The following is a 15,969-nucleotide window of genomic DNA, read 5'->3' as shown; positions in this document are numbered from 1 at the left end:
AGGTAGCTGTCCCGTATAGCCTCTACAGACTCATCACTGACTGATGGCCTACCAGAACGGGGTTTCTCCACCAAACTGCTGGTTTCCTTCAACTGCTTATCCCACCAAGTAATGTTATTCCTATGTGGTGGCACTTCATTATAAACGCGCCGATATTCACATTGCACTTTGGTCACAGATTTTAATTTAGTGAGCCACAGAACACACTGAACTTTCTTTCCTCTGTACCGTCCATATCTCGACTGGCATAGCCATGGGCTGCTCCACTGTATTCATGGTGTTACATCATCATCTGCACATGCACACATGCTGCCACATCATCCTACAGAAACTGGGAGGGTTTTCCTTTTATTTGGTGCAGATTTCACATTTCTATCATCTTCTGTTGCTTTCCTGTGACTGGTCAAAAGTGCACCATGACTTTACGGACACACTGTATTTCTTTTTTTTTTTTTTCACACTGTATTTTTTAAGGTCTGAGACTTACTTTTTACATGTAGAGTATTTACTTCTTCAGCAATGATTGCTTTTCTGCAAAGGTAACATTCATATTATTATCATTACTTTGAATTAACTTTTTCTTTCTCAAAGTTGATTCTGTTGCTATTTTCCTATTACACAATGTTTTTTAACGTCTTTTAATATTTTATTCTAATAATTTATTTGTTTTTTAATAAATTTCTTTACAGTAACTTCTCAGTCACCCTACTGAAATATTTTTATAGAATTGTTTTTTCAACAAATACTATATATATCATATATATTGTAGAATTTAATAGATTCAACAGTTTCCAAACAGCTATAATTTTGCTGGTATAAACTTAACATTTTACCAAGAATTTAAATATGGGTGTTTTAAGGATTTGTAAGTTTTCTGTTTGCATATCTGTTTATTTCTTAATGTACCTTTTGTAACCACAAATGCAATAATAGCAAAATTTTGGTAACAAAAATTCATAAATAAAGTAACATTCTCATTCCTTAGTTTGATATATTAGTTGATTATTGATAATATCTAGCATTTACTGATCAGTTATCTGCAAAACAAAATATCTTTATTGGATTTATAGATTTTATAAAACTTTAGTCTTATATTTCCTTAGTTAACATAAATATGTTCTGTTAGTTGCTATTGTAATATGGGTTTCTTCAGAATTTCAGAGAAGAATATATAATTGAGAGTAATTTTATCATTTTTAATAGTTTCCTTTCCTTTCATATCTGGCTAAAAGGATTCTAAGTTAGCATGACTCTCATCTAAAAATTCAATTGAACTGAGCACCCACAATTTTCAATTTTCAGCAAGAACCTCCAACATGATTGTTTTTAAAAACAAAGAATTTGATCATACCATTTTCAGATAGCTTACTCTACAGACCACACCACACAATTATTCATATGAAAAATAGTACAATAAAAACAGTATAAGAATAGCTTCTGTTTCCCACACTCACAACTATAAACCTGCTTTTGCCTCACCCTGTATTTTACCTATCTGTTCTGAGCAGGCAATGAATTGTGGAACAGGCAAGCTTTAGCTGTGGCAACTTACTTCATACTTACTGTGGAAATAAGTTATTCAAGTTTGTGATATGGTCACCATATTTACAGTGTCTTGGTTACAATTTCAGTAGTACTAGTAGCTCTGTCTATGACACATAGGGTCAGGGTCCAAAAAGCATAAGCAGAAAAACCTCACTTACTTTAGAGTCTTGATTTTTCTGGGATATTAAAATAGAACGTTGGCACAGTGGAGTGATCCAAGTGTCAGATTTAGGAGTGGGAACTCTTTTTTTTTTTTTTTTTTACAGAGACAGAGAGAGAGTCAGAGAGAGGGATAGATAGGGACAGACAGACAGGAATGGAGAGAGATGAGAAGCATCAATCATCAGTTTTTTGTTGTGACACCTAGTTGTTCATTGATTGCTTTCTCATATGTGCCTTGACCGTGGGGCCTTCAGCAGACCGAGTAACCCCTTGCTTAAGCCAGCAACCTTGGGTCCAAGCTGGTGAGCTTTGCTCAAACCAGATGATCCTGCACTCAAGCTGGCAACCTCAGGGTCTTGAAACTTGGTCCTCCGCATCCCAGTCCGATGCTCTATCCACTACGCCACCGCCTGGTCAAGCTAGAGTGGGAATTCCTGTAGTTGAATCTTATCTGTGCTATGTCCTACCTATGCGATGAGTCAAGGACCCAATCTTCTCTGGTAGAAACTGGTAGAAAACAATAATACCCCCTCACAAAGGTTGTTATGAAGATTAAATGTCTTTACATATATGTGGACAAAGCACCAGAACACTGCTGGACTGAAACACTGCATAAATGTTACTGGAGGAACACCAGAATCAAGGCAGGTCTCCCCTGGAAATATCTGGAAATAGGATTCTTCTGTGGTGCCACAGAAAAAAAAATTCCGGGACACATGTATAAGAGGATTTTAAGTGACAGTGGCAAGATTCATTAGAGTGAAAAGACATAGTACAGCCTCAGAGGGGCAGAAAGCTGGCGGGCTATAGTAGCTACTGCTTCGAGGTCTTTGCTAAGCCTCCATTATTTTCTGGGGTCCAGAAAAGAGCAGGCTTTCTTTCAAACGACCCAACTTTTTTTCCTGGCTTTTCCCTCGACTGTGCTGGTGTTTTCCCCTACCCAGTCTGTTTTCTGGGTCTTCTGGGGTTTTGTGCCCTTATCTTAGCTGATACTTTTCTCTCACTTTCCCAGGTTGGATTCCTCCCTTTTGTTGTAGTAAAAGGAATTTCATTTGCAGTTTCTCCCTCCTGTGCCTCCTTTAATCCCACAGGACAGTGCCAGTTGCTCCCTCAGGTGCCTGGAACTGCCTTTCCTGTGCACTCAGATGCCCTGAGTGACTATGAAACTGTCCTTCCCAGTTCATTCGGCTTAATCGGATATCTGGCTCCCTTCTCTTTCGTTAGTAACTAACTGCCTCCTGTAACAGTGATAGTGATGATTTTGTGAATAGCACGTCCTGCATTTAGAGTAGTTTTCCTCTAAAATTGGTTAGGATCCTTTCAGAATGAAAAACAGTTGTTAGGATTTATGATTGGACGAGGACTGCAGGTGTAGAAGGGGAAGGCAGCAGTTCTTTAAGGGGAGATGTTAAACGACATCATTCATTCCCAAGTCACTCCCTCGGCAGCCCCCTAAATCCTTACATGTTAAAAGGTAAAATAATGTAGACTTTTGTAAGCATTGTTACATTTTAAACATAGCTTATTTTGTGTCCATATCCATGAAGGAAAATAAAATGCAATCAGTGATGTTTAAGGAAATGTTCCTCTTAAGAACAATAAAGGGCCAAATGAACCTTTTTCCTTTTGATGACTTCACAGGGATCTTCGGAATCTAGTAATAGAAATGGTTCTGTCTACAGACATGTCTGGTCACTTCCAGCAAATTAAAAACATAAGAAACGGTTTGCAGCAGCCGGAAGGGTAGGTTATTCTCTTTTGTAATGTTAAACTTCCATGGGCTTGGACTCAGAAAGAACTATAGTTGGTTACTTTGTTCTGATAATTTGAGTATGTCCTTGGATTGACAGGATCGACAGAGCCAAAACCATGTCCCTGATTCTCCATGCAGCGGACATCAGCCACCCAGCCAAGTGCTGGCAGTTGCACCACCGGTGGACCATGGCCCTGATGGAGGAGTTTTTCCGACAGGTGCTTCTTTCACACTCTGTGCAAATCTTTTTGAAAATAGTGACTTATGCATATAGATGAATACATTTCTGTACAGAAAAGGTGACTCTTTATCAACTGACTTATTATACATTCTTGGGCCTTCAGGCAAAATTTATTAATCTTTCAGAGAAATGTATTTTTTAAAAACCTACATAGTACAATATATGTGTTAAAGAGAGTCAAGTCTTGAATCTCAGATGTCACTCTCAAGAAAATAATGAAAAGAAAGAAAAAACTGAAAGAATAAATTAGAGTTGTTTTCTACTATTAAGAGGTAAATGCTAGAGGAGAGATAGTACACAACTGTCATAATAAAAAGGGGAAAGTGTGACACTTTTGTATACATCTTATTAGAAGTTAGTTATGTATGCATAGCTGCAAGGGATGCTGTGAAATAAAGTTTTTAGCTGTGTGGACCCATGCCTACATTGAAAACAAATCTGTTTTTATATAAAAAAACAAGCCTGGATATGGACACAATGAATGGCCAGTGGTCTTTGCTACAAGTATGCACTTTGTAAAATAGTGTTTCTGTTCTGTTTCCACTCCCCCCTGGGATGTTATACTATAATTATGATGAGAACCATCTGGAATTAGTATCAGCTCCCACAAGTTAAGGACTGTCTTCCACAAGACTGGCTCTACTTCAGATGCCAGCCTCATGTGTGTCCCCAGAGAATATTGAGAAAAAAAAGTTTAAAGACCTATATAAACTGAGTGATATATTTCAATGTAAATAGATTGAAAAACTCAATATTGCCAAAAATTCAATTCTACCAAAATTGACTAATATACTTGGCATAATACTCACCAAAAAATATAATAGGTTTCCTTGTACCAGTTGTAAGAAAAGTTAATAATAATATATACATGGAAATGGTAGATTCTGAAATAGCCAAAAAAAATTGAAAATGACTAAGAAAATTGGAGTACTTACACTTCCTTGTTATATGACTTAGTATAAAGCTACAGTAACCAAAGCAGTGTGTTTCTGACATAAAGGCTAGGACAATAGATCAATAAAATAAAATAGCAATTCCAGAAATAGTCCCATAATTATATGGTGATTTGATTTTCTACAAAAGCATCAAAACGTTTAAATGGAAAAAGTAAAGTCCATAAGTGGCAATGGAACAACAGTTATTAAATGTGAGGGAGAGAAGGAACCTTGTGTCCTACCTATACCATATATAAAAATTAATATAAAAATGACTATAGGCTTAATGCAAAACCTAAAACTATAAAGTTTCTAGAGGAGAATGTCTCTCTAATATTGAGGATAGGCAAATATTTCTTAGAGAAGATACATAAAGTAGTACATATAAAAAAAGTGGTAATGTAGGCAAAATTTCAAACTTCTGCTCTTTCAAAAAAAGAAAAAAGCATTAAAAAATCTTTGCCATTAAGAAAAAACAAGCCATAGAGCGAGAGAAACAAATACTTGCACTACAAATAATCTTTCCAAGAGCTTGCTCCCTGATTGTATAAAGACTGTAGATCAATAATAAAAAGAAAGCTTGCCAAATTAAATTGGATACCTCAAAAATACACAAACAGGTAATATGTATATAAAGTATGCTCAATATCACTACTTATCAAAGAATTATAAATTAAAACCACTATGAGGTACCAGTACATCTTCACCAGAATGGATAGAAGTAAAAGGGCTGACAACGTGAGGTATTAAGTGGAACAACGGCAAGTGTCGGGCATTGCTGGCAGGAGTATAAATCATTTAAGCCTACTGTGAAACTACTGGGTAGCACCTACTAAAGGTAAACTTAATATCCCTTATGACCCAGCATGGCTACCAATAGATGTGTAACCCAGATAAATTAGTGCTTATGCCCACCAAATGTCTTATATAGGAGCAGTCATAACAGTGGTACTTATGACAACTCAATATTAGAAATAGTACAAATGTGCATCAAAGATATAAATGGATAAATAAATCATGATATAGTCATACAATAAAATAGAAAGGATAAAAAAATAGACTAAATACAGACAACAATAAATCTCAAAAAATGCATACTGTGTGATTGATTCATTTATATAAAGTTCCCAAACTGGCAAAATTAATCTATATTGATTGAAATCTGAATAATGGGTGATATATGGAGTAGGATTCACTGGAAGCCATTACGGGAACTTTCTGGTGGGTGATGAAATGGGTGATGAAAATGTTTTATATCTTAATTGGATATTATTTAGACAAGTGTGTTTGTAACTTATACAATTAAGATTTGAACATACATTTTCCCTTGATTTAGAAAACAATTTATCAGAATAAAGGTGCTTCATCAATGACTTAGAGAACACTAAAAAAATATCTCTGTGTTAAAAAAAATAGCTCTACTAAATCTCAGAGACTCTTGAAAATTACTGATAGATCTCCAGATAATACCATGACTTATATTAATTATCCCTGTCTTTTATTGATTTAAAGCCAGACAAAAAATAACTGACAGATCATGAGAGTAATGAATTCAATGGAATTGAGTGCAGATGTTTTGAAGTTCATCTTAGTCTCAAATTTTTTAGAAAGATGACTAAGACTAATAATGAAGCTTCCAGCGTGCAGTGATTTTTCACATCTGAATTTCAGAGTAGAAGAAAATTGTTCCCTAAGACTACTTAGCTACTTTGTCATTCTCAGTGCTTAATAAACAGTGACTCAGATACTTGAATTTTAATGTTTAAAATATACCCAACACAAAAGGTCAAGTCTTAGAATAGGTATCACATCATATTTGGTTTTGAGATCTGCACTTTTCAGACTGTGTTACTTAGAAGAAGGAGGTACCAGGTTTTTTTGTTTGTTTTGTTTTGACAGTATTCTTGGTGAACAATGATAGACATTTGAGTGACCCCAAAATATTCAGCATTGACAGTCTTTACTTGGAGGACTTTAATGTATAAGGCAATTTATCTATAGCCCTAAGGAAAGTAAAGTGTATATGTTAATATGCACTATTAAAAAATCAAACTGTTCCTGCTAGCATTGCCTTTTACTTCTTCTTTTTTTCAAGTGAGAGGAAGGGGGGGGGTAGAGAGACAGATTCTTGCATGCACCCCGACCGAGATCTACTTGGCATCCCCCCACCCCATCTGAGGTTGATGCTCTGCCCATCTGGGGCCAAGTTTGCAACTGATCTATTTTTAGCACCTAAGGCTGAGACTCCCAGAGCCATCCTCAGCACCCAGGCAAATGCACTCAAACCAATCGAGCCATAGCTGCGCGAGCAGAAAAAAGAGAGAGAAAAGGGAGGAGGAGGATGGGTGGAGAAGCAGATGGTCACCTCTCCTGTGTGCCCTGACTGGGAATCAAACCTGGGACTTCCACATGCCAGGCTGATGCTCTACCATTGAGCCAACTGTCCAGGGCTGCCTCTTTTCAACTATTAAAATGCTCTCGGATTATGGTGAATTGATTTGGGACTTGAGTTTTTAATACTGAAATCTTACATCTCTCTGTCTCTGGACTTTTAAAAGTAAATGATGATCAAATCCCTTTCAGAAACATATAAAGTAAAACAGAAGAATATGTAGTTAAAGTTCAAAATAAGTTAACTTATACTGCCAATAAACATGTTTTACAAACAGAACAAATTTATGAGACCTGACTTCAATAGGTAAGCTGCTTTCATGCATTCGGTTAACTGAGTCTCCCAGTCCCCTTACACGTTCTTAGCCGTACCGCCTATTTTAGCCCCTTGGAAGTAGACACAGCAGTGAAACTAATACTCCTTGGTGTAAGCTTTGCTCTGAGTGTATTTGACATAAACTATTCAGCTGGATCTGCGTGTCTACACAAAGGTCCTAGACATTGGCAGGACTGCAATGATTCTTCCATATTTTTTCTTATTCTTGCTCATTCTCATATCAGCCCCTGTCAAAACATCACTTGTAGAACCCACAGTGCTGAGAGATCCCTTCTTGCTCTGTAGCCAAGTGACTGGGGTTTTTCAACTTAGTCAAAAGTCTTCTAAAGCAATTTGAAAATATATCCCTTCAGAATGTACTAAATATCTAAAATACCATGTTATGTGATGTAATGTCTGTACTAGAGAAGTTGAGGCAAATCAGGCAAGGTTTGCTCAGAATTCATCACTGCCCTCAACTGCAGTATAAATGTAAACCTTTTGTGTTTCTTATTAAATAAATTATTTTAAGTACACTGCTCACAAAAGTTAGGGGATCAGGGAATGTGCAGATACTCCAGTACTTTCAGCCTTTTGTATAGTACATTTTCACCAATGAAATAAAAGTTGGTTTTGCATCTCATTTGCATAATCAAACAACTTTCTTTGACTTGTCTTTGTTTTTCTGATGTTCTTGTTTAATAAAAAAAATCAAAGGCTTCTTTTTTTATCACTTCATATTCATTTTGAAATATCCCCTAAATTTTGTGAGCAGTATATACCAGAGCCCTGGCTGGATGGCTCCATGGTAGAGCATCAGCCTTGCTGTGGATGTCCCAGGTCTGATTCCTGTTCAGGGCACATAGGAGAAGTGCCCATCTGTTTCTCCACCCCTCCCCCTCTCATTTCTTTCTCTGTCTCTCTTCTCTTCCTCTCTCGCAGGCAAGGCTCAATTAGAGCAATTTGGCCCAGGGCATTGAGGATGGCTCCATGGCCTCTGCCTCAGGTGCTAAAATGGCTCAGGTTGCAACAGAGCAAGGGCACCAAATGGTGAGAACATGGCCCTCTAGTAGGCTTGCCAGGTGGACTCCAGTGGGGGGTAGGTGCCAGAGTCTGTCTCTGCCTCCCCTCCTCTCACTAAAAAAAAAAAAAAAATGTATATCAGGAAAGCAGAAGAAGCCTGATGCAAAATAAGAGATGATTTGGACTTGGTTTCAGAAAACCCGAGTATAAGACCTTGCTTTCCATCATCCCAGTAGGGAGAGTAGGAGTCGTCACCTTCTTACCTGTAAGATGGTATTAATTCCACTATGCCTCCTTCCAGGATGGCTATGAAGAACACAATGATAAAATAAATGTGAGTGGTCTTATACACATAATAAAAATATGAGAAATTGGGATTATTTTTTATTCACCTGCTCTCTTTTAAGTTTTATATTTTCCTAAAGAAAAGTATTAGAGAACCAATATGCTGTTACTTGCTGGTTACCAAAATCAAAACTTGAAAGGATCTAGCTATAATTTAAGAAACACATTCCCAACACAAACATGGTTTAAAAAAATAGCCAAGTAAGAGAAATATTTTTTTCCTTTTGCTTTGCAGAATATAGCACTAGACTTGAAATTCATTCAGTAGGCTTTAAAAAAAAATTAGATACTGGATATTAATTTAAAAAATTTAAAAACTAGTCAAGAGAAAGAACTGAATTTTTAGAATCAAGAGCAATAAGAGCCTGACCAGGCAGTGGTAGAGTGGATAGAGCATTGGACTGGGACACGGAGAACCCAGGTTTGAAACCCCAAGGTTGCCAGCTTGAGCACGGGCTCATCAGATTTGAGCAAGGCTTATCGGCTTGAGCCCAAGGTTGCTGGCTTGAGCAAAGGGTCACTCAGTCTGCTGTAGCTGCCTGGTCAAGGCACATATGAGAAAGCAATCAATGAACCACCAAGGACCCGCAATGAAGAATTGATGCTTCTCATCTCTCTCCTTCCTGTCTGTCCCTATCTGTCCCTCTCTCTGTCTCTGTCAAAAAAAAAAAAAAAAAGAGCAACAAGAAAATTTATGTGTGCATGTGTGTGCGCACATAAACACACACACACATATATGTATGTGTGTACATATACGTATGTATGAATCAATGTTTCAGAAAAATACAGAGGCATTTTGGGATGTCTTGACTTTTAAAGCAATTTCTTACTAGTTTGTTTACCAAGTTTATTTTATCTAACAAAAGGGCTTAAATAACATTCACATTTTTAACTCACCATTTCTGAAAGACAAACCAATGTAGACCAAGCTATTTGTATCATCCAGGTAAAGTTTCTAAAGCCATGCCAAACAGTAGCAAGAAGAGATCAGAATTGTATCCAGGATTTGTTTTCTTGAGAAACTCTGATATCTGACTCTGGAGTAAGCAGCTGATGGTAAAGGAGATAAAGCAGGTCCTTATCTCCAAGGACTTTTACACAGCACACCAGTGACATCATCAACACAGTAATGCCCTCTCTGAGTGTTTATGCAGGTCAACGCAGTGGCCTCTGCCCTCTCACTATAATGATCTAGTTGGGAAATGCTCCATTCATTTCAACTATGACCGGTATTACTGAGAGATCAGAGATGGAGGTACTAGTGAAGAAAATAACCATTAGTAAAGGAAGAAAAGTTTTACTTTTTAGTCTCTTCTTGAATAGACATAGTAGGTTGGCAAGATAACAAGAAGTTAAAACAATTAAAATTTAAAAAATAGTCACTGCCATTAAAATCTGTTCATACTTCATGCTAAATGAACCCAATAACTAAGTGAAGATTTCCTTTTTTCAAATAGTAGTTTTGTGACACATAAACAAAATAGATATATGTGTAAAACCTACATTTACCAATAGGTAATACAAGCATTGCTTTGTCAGTCAAGGAGAAACAAAGAACTGGAAATGCAAATTATTTAGAAGGAAAGGTCAAAACGATTGTTTTATCTTAAATTTTATGAAGTCAGGGCCCTTTATTTCCTTCAGTGTTGCTAGAAACAGTATAAAGTGTGTTATTTAAAATTAAATTGTGTTTCCCATAGTAATAAAAATGTATTTAGTTAGTATATTCTCAGCTAAGGATCTTGCATCATGAATTTAGAGACACAACCAAAAATTTTTCATAAATGTAAAGAATTATAGCTAAGAGCCAGGACAATAGCTTAACATTTAAAAATCAGGGTTTATAGCTTTAAGAGGCATAAAATTATGAACATCAATTACACAAGGCATATTAATGTTCTTTTTTTTTTCCAGGGACAGAGAGAGTCAGAGAGAGGGATAGATAGGGACAGACAGACAGGAACAGAGAGAGATGAGAAGCATCAATCATCAGTTTTTTGTTGTGACACCTTAGTTGCTCATTGATTGCTTTCTCATATGTACCCTGACCATGGGCCTTCAGCAGACAGGGTAACCCCTTGCTCAAACCAGTGACCTTGGGTCCAAGCTGGTGAGCGTTTTGCTCAAGCCAGATGAGCCTGCGCTCAAGCTGGCGACCTCAGGGTCTCAAACCTGGGTCTTCTGAATCCCAGTCCAACGCTCTATCCACTGCGCCACCGCCTGGTCAGGTATATTAATGTTCTGTAGAATATTCATAACATTCACAAAAATACAGTTATATAAATGTGGCTGAAACTGAATGTAAGCTATAATAATCATTAAATATTTAAACAGTTCTGGTGACTTTCTCGGACTTTAGAATGGCCATTTTTAAGAGGAATGCAGAAAAGTATGTAATTTGGTGGCCTGAATTCCTTTAATAAGTTCTTCAAAGAAGCCTAAACTATTGCATATTTTCCTCTTTTAAGTTCTCAAATTCCCCAGTAGAAAGAGAGGTCCTTCCGATACTACTGTGACTTTTTGGTGGCCTTCAAGCTTGTGGCCAGAGACCTGCTACCTGTTTGTTGTTGGTGTTGCTTCTGGGATGAAAACTTGATTTAGTGAAAGGTTTCTCAAGATTTCAATAATTTACATTTTCAATCTTTTACGTGCTTTAAAAAGATAGAAACTGTTTGAATTCAGTGAAAAATGAAAAAGAGGGGAAAACACATGCAATGAAGTCATTGGATTTGCCACCTTGTTGACAGCTATCAGAGCATTTCATACTGTGAGGAAAGCATTCAATTATTAGGTCTTTGTCATGGCCTTTCCAAGAAAGAATCTGAGCAGCCTCCAAGGAAGGGAATTGCTAAAACAGTCACAAGAATTGCTAAAACAGGCACAAGCTGTCAGGCTGCGCACATCCTGCGGCCTGTGTCTCTCATGTTGATGGGGCCACTTTGTTCACTTCTACACCTGCTGGCTCATGCTCTAACTGAGGTACCCAAACTTTTTACATGGGGGGGGGCAGTTCACTGTCCCTCAGACCATTGGAGGGCCGCCACATACACTGCTCCTCTCACTGACCACCAATGAAAGAGGTGCCCCTTCCGGAAGTGTGTGTGTGTGGGGGGGGAGGGATAAATGGCCTCAGGGGGCCGCATGCAGCCCGCAGACCATAGTTTGGGGACGCCTGCAGGCTAGAACAAAGGCAGAGATCCTTGAGTGTCATTGGTTAATTAATTGTCTTTAAAGCCCTAAAATTTTGCTCTAATCACTTGCATGATTTGTATGAGTCAGTATTTGACTTGTATGAGTCAGTTCCTCAGAACATATGTGTATTCAGTAAGTTACTGGTCTTTAATGAGATAGCACAGTCACATGAGAGCACAACCTCCATGAAGAACTAGTTGACAAATTCAGTGCCTGTTGCTTTGTTGACCCCTGAGTTCATCTTGATGGAAAGTAAATGTTCCCTATTCAGGGACAGAATTAGGAAAATGGAAAAGTCCGTCAAACTTATACTCCAGGGTCTTAACTTTCTCTTTACATATCTTTTCTTCACCCTTAGTAGTAACTGACTTATCCTATTGGGGTTCTGGTGCCCTCATGGTCTGGCTGCAGAGGCCCCTACCAACTTTGCCTTCATAGCTTTATTCACCCTACAAAATGAATAACACTTTGAAATATTTATAAATAAACTCTATAATCAGCAAACTTTAGCATTCAGAGCACTTTAGCAGTGGGAGTTTAATATTCTAAATCACTTGTAGAGTACAAAAAGCAAATAGAACTTAAAATTTTTCAGTCCATCTATCAGAAGGCTGACCCTGCATGTATCTGTCAAATGCCCAAGTCCTAATATTGCCATCCAGCATTCCATAAAATTTACTCATGGACGGTAAATCATCACAATGTCTTTTTCAAGCCCAAGTTATCATTTTTAGGTCAAACAAAAAACTTATATAGTTTGAAAATACATTTATTAAAATATCAGATAGCAGCCCTTTGACTAATAAAAGCAATCAGTTCTATCTGCATATTTCAAATAATATCCCCAATATCACATTTCCCATGAAGTTTGTGAGTAGCTTTATTTCTATTTGAACAATAGTAATATCATTATTTATATTTTAACAAAACTATCAATAATATTATTCTTTTACCTTATTCTCAACACGTTAAAAATCAAATCCATAATAACGTTCAAGTCTGTTTTTATGTGTGGCACCAAAGTCTTCTTTTCATTCAGGATTGAAGCCCAAGAGTTAATTTCATTTCACTTCCAGCTGTCCTGCACACTGCTGACCAATTAAGCTTTCAAAAGATCAATTCCTATCATGTCAATTCCTTGCTAGAAAAGAGAAAATAAAAAAAGCCAATGCCTCTGTATTACAATAAATTAACTACCGAACCCTTTTCCTGTAGTTAACACCATCCAAGATATGCATTAGACATTGTAAACACCTTTCATTTGCACAGCTCTGTATTTTTGCTATTATGAATTGTGCTTCTTTTTTTAAAGAATTTTTTTTATTTATTAATTTGAGAGAGAGGAGAAAGAGGGGAGAGAAGGAGCTGGGAGAGGCAGGGAGGAAGAGAGGGAAGCATCCATTCGCAGCAGTTGCCTCTCATTTGTGCCTTGACCAGGAAACCTGGGGTTTCGAACTAGTGACCTCAGCATTCCAGGTCAGTGCCTTATCCACTGTGCCACCACAGGTCAGGAGAATTATGCTTCTTATTAACTAACATTTGATGACTATTTACTAAATATTAAGCCCAGTTCTTAGGTCTCACACACATTATCTTAGATTATCTTAGCTTATTCCATGTAATAGATACCATTGCGTCTTTATTCCTAAAATGAGTAAACCAAAATTACTAGGTTAGGTAACAGAAGAGGGAAATTGATTTTAGCCAGAGCTGTGATATGTCTGAAGTACAGAGATGGCCGGCTAGACAGTAGTGATCAAATACTGTGTCTTGTCACTCCACGGCTAATGGTCCTAATAATTCTCTTTCATCTGTCCCTTAAGCTGGGTATAAATATTATATTAAATGTAATGAATGTTGTTATTCTTTAGGGGAATGAGGACAGTTGCTGTGAGGGTTCACAGAAATTCTATTCCCTATTTTCTTTAAGTCATAACATGATAAAATGTTTCTGTTTGTAGCTACTTCTTTGGCAACCATATCTAGATTTTCCCAAACAATTCTGATTGTAAACTTTCACCCTCATAATCAGAGGCATGGTTTAGAGGAAATGCACCAGAAATCACTGTCAATAAAACATAAAAGGCAATAAAACATACTGACGTAATGTTGTAACGATCTTGATTAAAGGTGTTAGAGGAGCAGAGCGAGTGGAAACTCCAGGTCCTCAGACAGATGTTGCAATCTTCCACAGACGTCATAACCAAGAGGAAGTGAAGAGCCCTCATTTTTATCTCCTGTTTTGTAACCTGATCATATATATTTTTTTTAATTGAAAGATTTTATTTATTCATCTTTAGAGAGAGGAAAGAAAGAAGGAGAAAGGGGAAGAGTGGAAAGCACCAACTCATAGTAATTGCTTGTCATATGAGCCTTGACCAGGCAAACTCAGGGTTTCAAATTAAAGATCTCAGCATTCCAGATCAATGTTCTAGCCATTGTGCCACCATAGGTCATACTGACTCTGTTTCTTAATCTGTGACATTATGCAAGGCCAGGGTACTTCTTGAAGGTATACAACCAATAGCTTAGGAGAAAATCTCAAAGCATTCTTTCGAGTGATCAGACAATCTATGTGAACGGGCGCAAGTGAAGTATTCTCTCTGTTTCTTTTGTAAGCACATCCCCTTAAATGCAAAGAAAAGAACCAACATTGATAAACTTTGTGATAATAAAGTTTTACTGAGGGCAGCCATCTTTATTTTAGGAGATAAAAATCTACTGTAATCATCCCTTTGAATGTTAAACCCAAACATTTAAATGGAATTCTTTAACATATGTGATCAGTTAATCTACTATAAATAAGAGTAAATAGCATGACAAAAAAGTCATTGACATTTAAATTTTCCCCAGAAAATATTACAATAAAATTATTCGTACAGAATTTAAGAAATGTTAAAGATACTCTTCATCACTTACTTGTGGGAGATTCAAAGAAAATTGGTTAATATGTAGAAATATGTTTCAAAATGCTCATATACTTTTAATTTTTAAAAAGTCTAATTAAGAATTCTTGATACTGAAGATCTGCTGATGAAAATTCCAAAGCGCAAGGTGTCCCCTTTAAATCAAAGGGTTGTATTACCAAAGCAGAGTCTCCACATGCTAAAAATGTTTATTTCATTTTTCTTTTGCAGTATGTTCCCCAAACAGACTATCTGAGTAGAATTATATAAACGGAGACTACAGCTTTTGGTTTTATCAATATCAATAAATACACAGTGTCAATTAAGAAATGAAAGATGAGACTTTTGGCTTTGAATCTAGGCTGCTTGTTATCTGAGTTTCTGCAAACCAAGTCTGTACTAATAGGCTTTCTTTTCTGCAGGGAGATAAAGAAGCTGAATTAGGACTTCCATTTTCCCCACTTTGTGATCGGAAGTCAACGATGGTGGCCCAGTCACAAATAGGTAATGCTGAGCTCAGTGGTCACAGAGAATGGACTTGTCAGTTTTCAAATGGATACACCATGCTGTTCAAAAGAGAGCATCCATATATATATATAATCCATATATATATATAATCCATATATATATATATATATATATACCTCCATGTTTATGATAAATGTGTTCTTCAGACACATTTATATGGAGCTAAATCATAGAAATTATTAAAACATTCTCCCACAAGGAATTCAACAAAGCAGCATTAGTAAATGTAATTATTATTTTGTTTGTAATCTTTTTACAAAAAAGAGAGGACTTTAATCTGTGGGAAAGACAGCCTTTTTTGTGGTTTTGTGGCCGATTATTTTCTGTAATATAGCCTTCTGAATATAGAGAAATTTAATGAAAATATGAATATGTCTGTCCTGTTATCATTAACTTTGCATAATATACTAGTTCATATTCTTTTGAAAATTTTTCTTATGAAATGAATAGATAAGCCAACAATAAGAAGTTTATAAAATAATATTGCGCCCAGCCGTATTTATTCTTTTCATTTGTACTTGGGTTGGCGATGTAAAGTCCTGCCCATTATGAAAACATTATTGTTATGCTGCATATTTCAAATATTTGTATTAGCTACTCCCTGAACCAGCATCTTTGTTACTTCATAACTA

General features: G+C 36.7%; 1 protein-coding gene across 5 annotated transcripts in view; it reads left to right on the top strand.

Annotated features, from left to right (window-relative positions):
• The window catches only part of PDE1A (phosphodiesterase 1A), a 401,691-nt gene that overhangs the window by 337,577 nt on the left and 48,145 nt on the right, over positions 1 to 15,969 (top strand). For all 5 annotated transcript variants that reach the window (XM_066345506.1, XM_066345509.1, XM_066345505.1 and 2 more), the window contains 3 exons: positions 3,349 to 3,450; positions 3,558 to 3,678; positions 15,232 to 15,313. In XM_066345506.1, the coding sequence (XP_066201603.1) occupies positions 3,349 to 3,450; positions 3,558 to 3,678; positions 15,232 to 15,313 (305 nt within the window). The remainder of the gene's footprint in view (positions 1 to 3,348; positions 3,451 to 3,557; positions 3,679 to 15,231; positions 15,314 to 15,969) is intronic.

This window comes from Saccopteryx leptura, chromosome 7 (assembly GCF_036850995.1).
Source record: "Saccopteryx leptura isolate mSacLep1 chromosome 7, mSacLep1_pri_phased_curated, whole genome shotgun sequence".
Classification (NCBI taxonomy): Eukaryota; Metazoa; Chordata; class Mammalia; order Chiroptera; family Emballonuridae; genus Saccopteryx; species Saccopteryx leptura.
The sequence above is the reverse complement of the archived record's forward strand: the minus strand, read 5'-3'. Positions and strand labels throughout refer to the sequence as shown.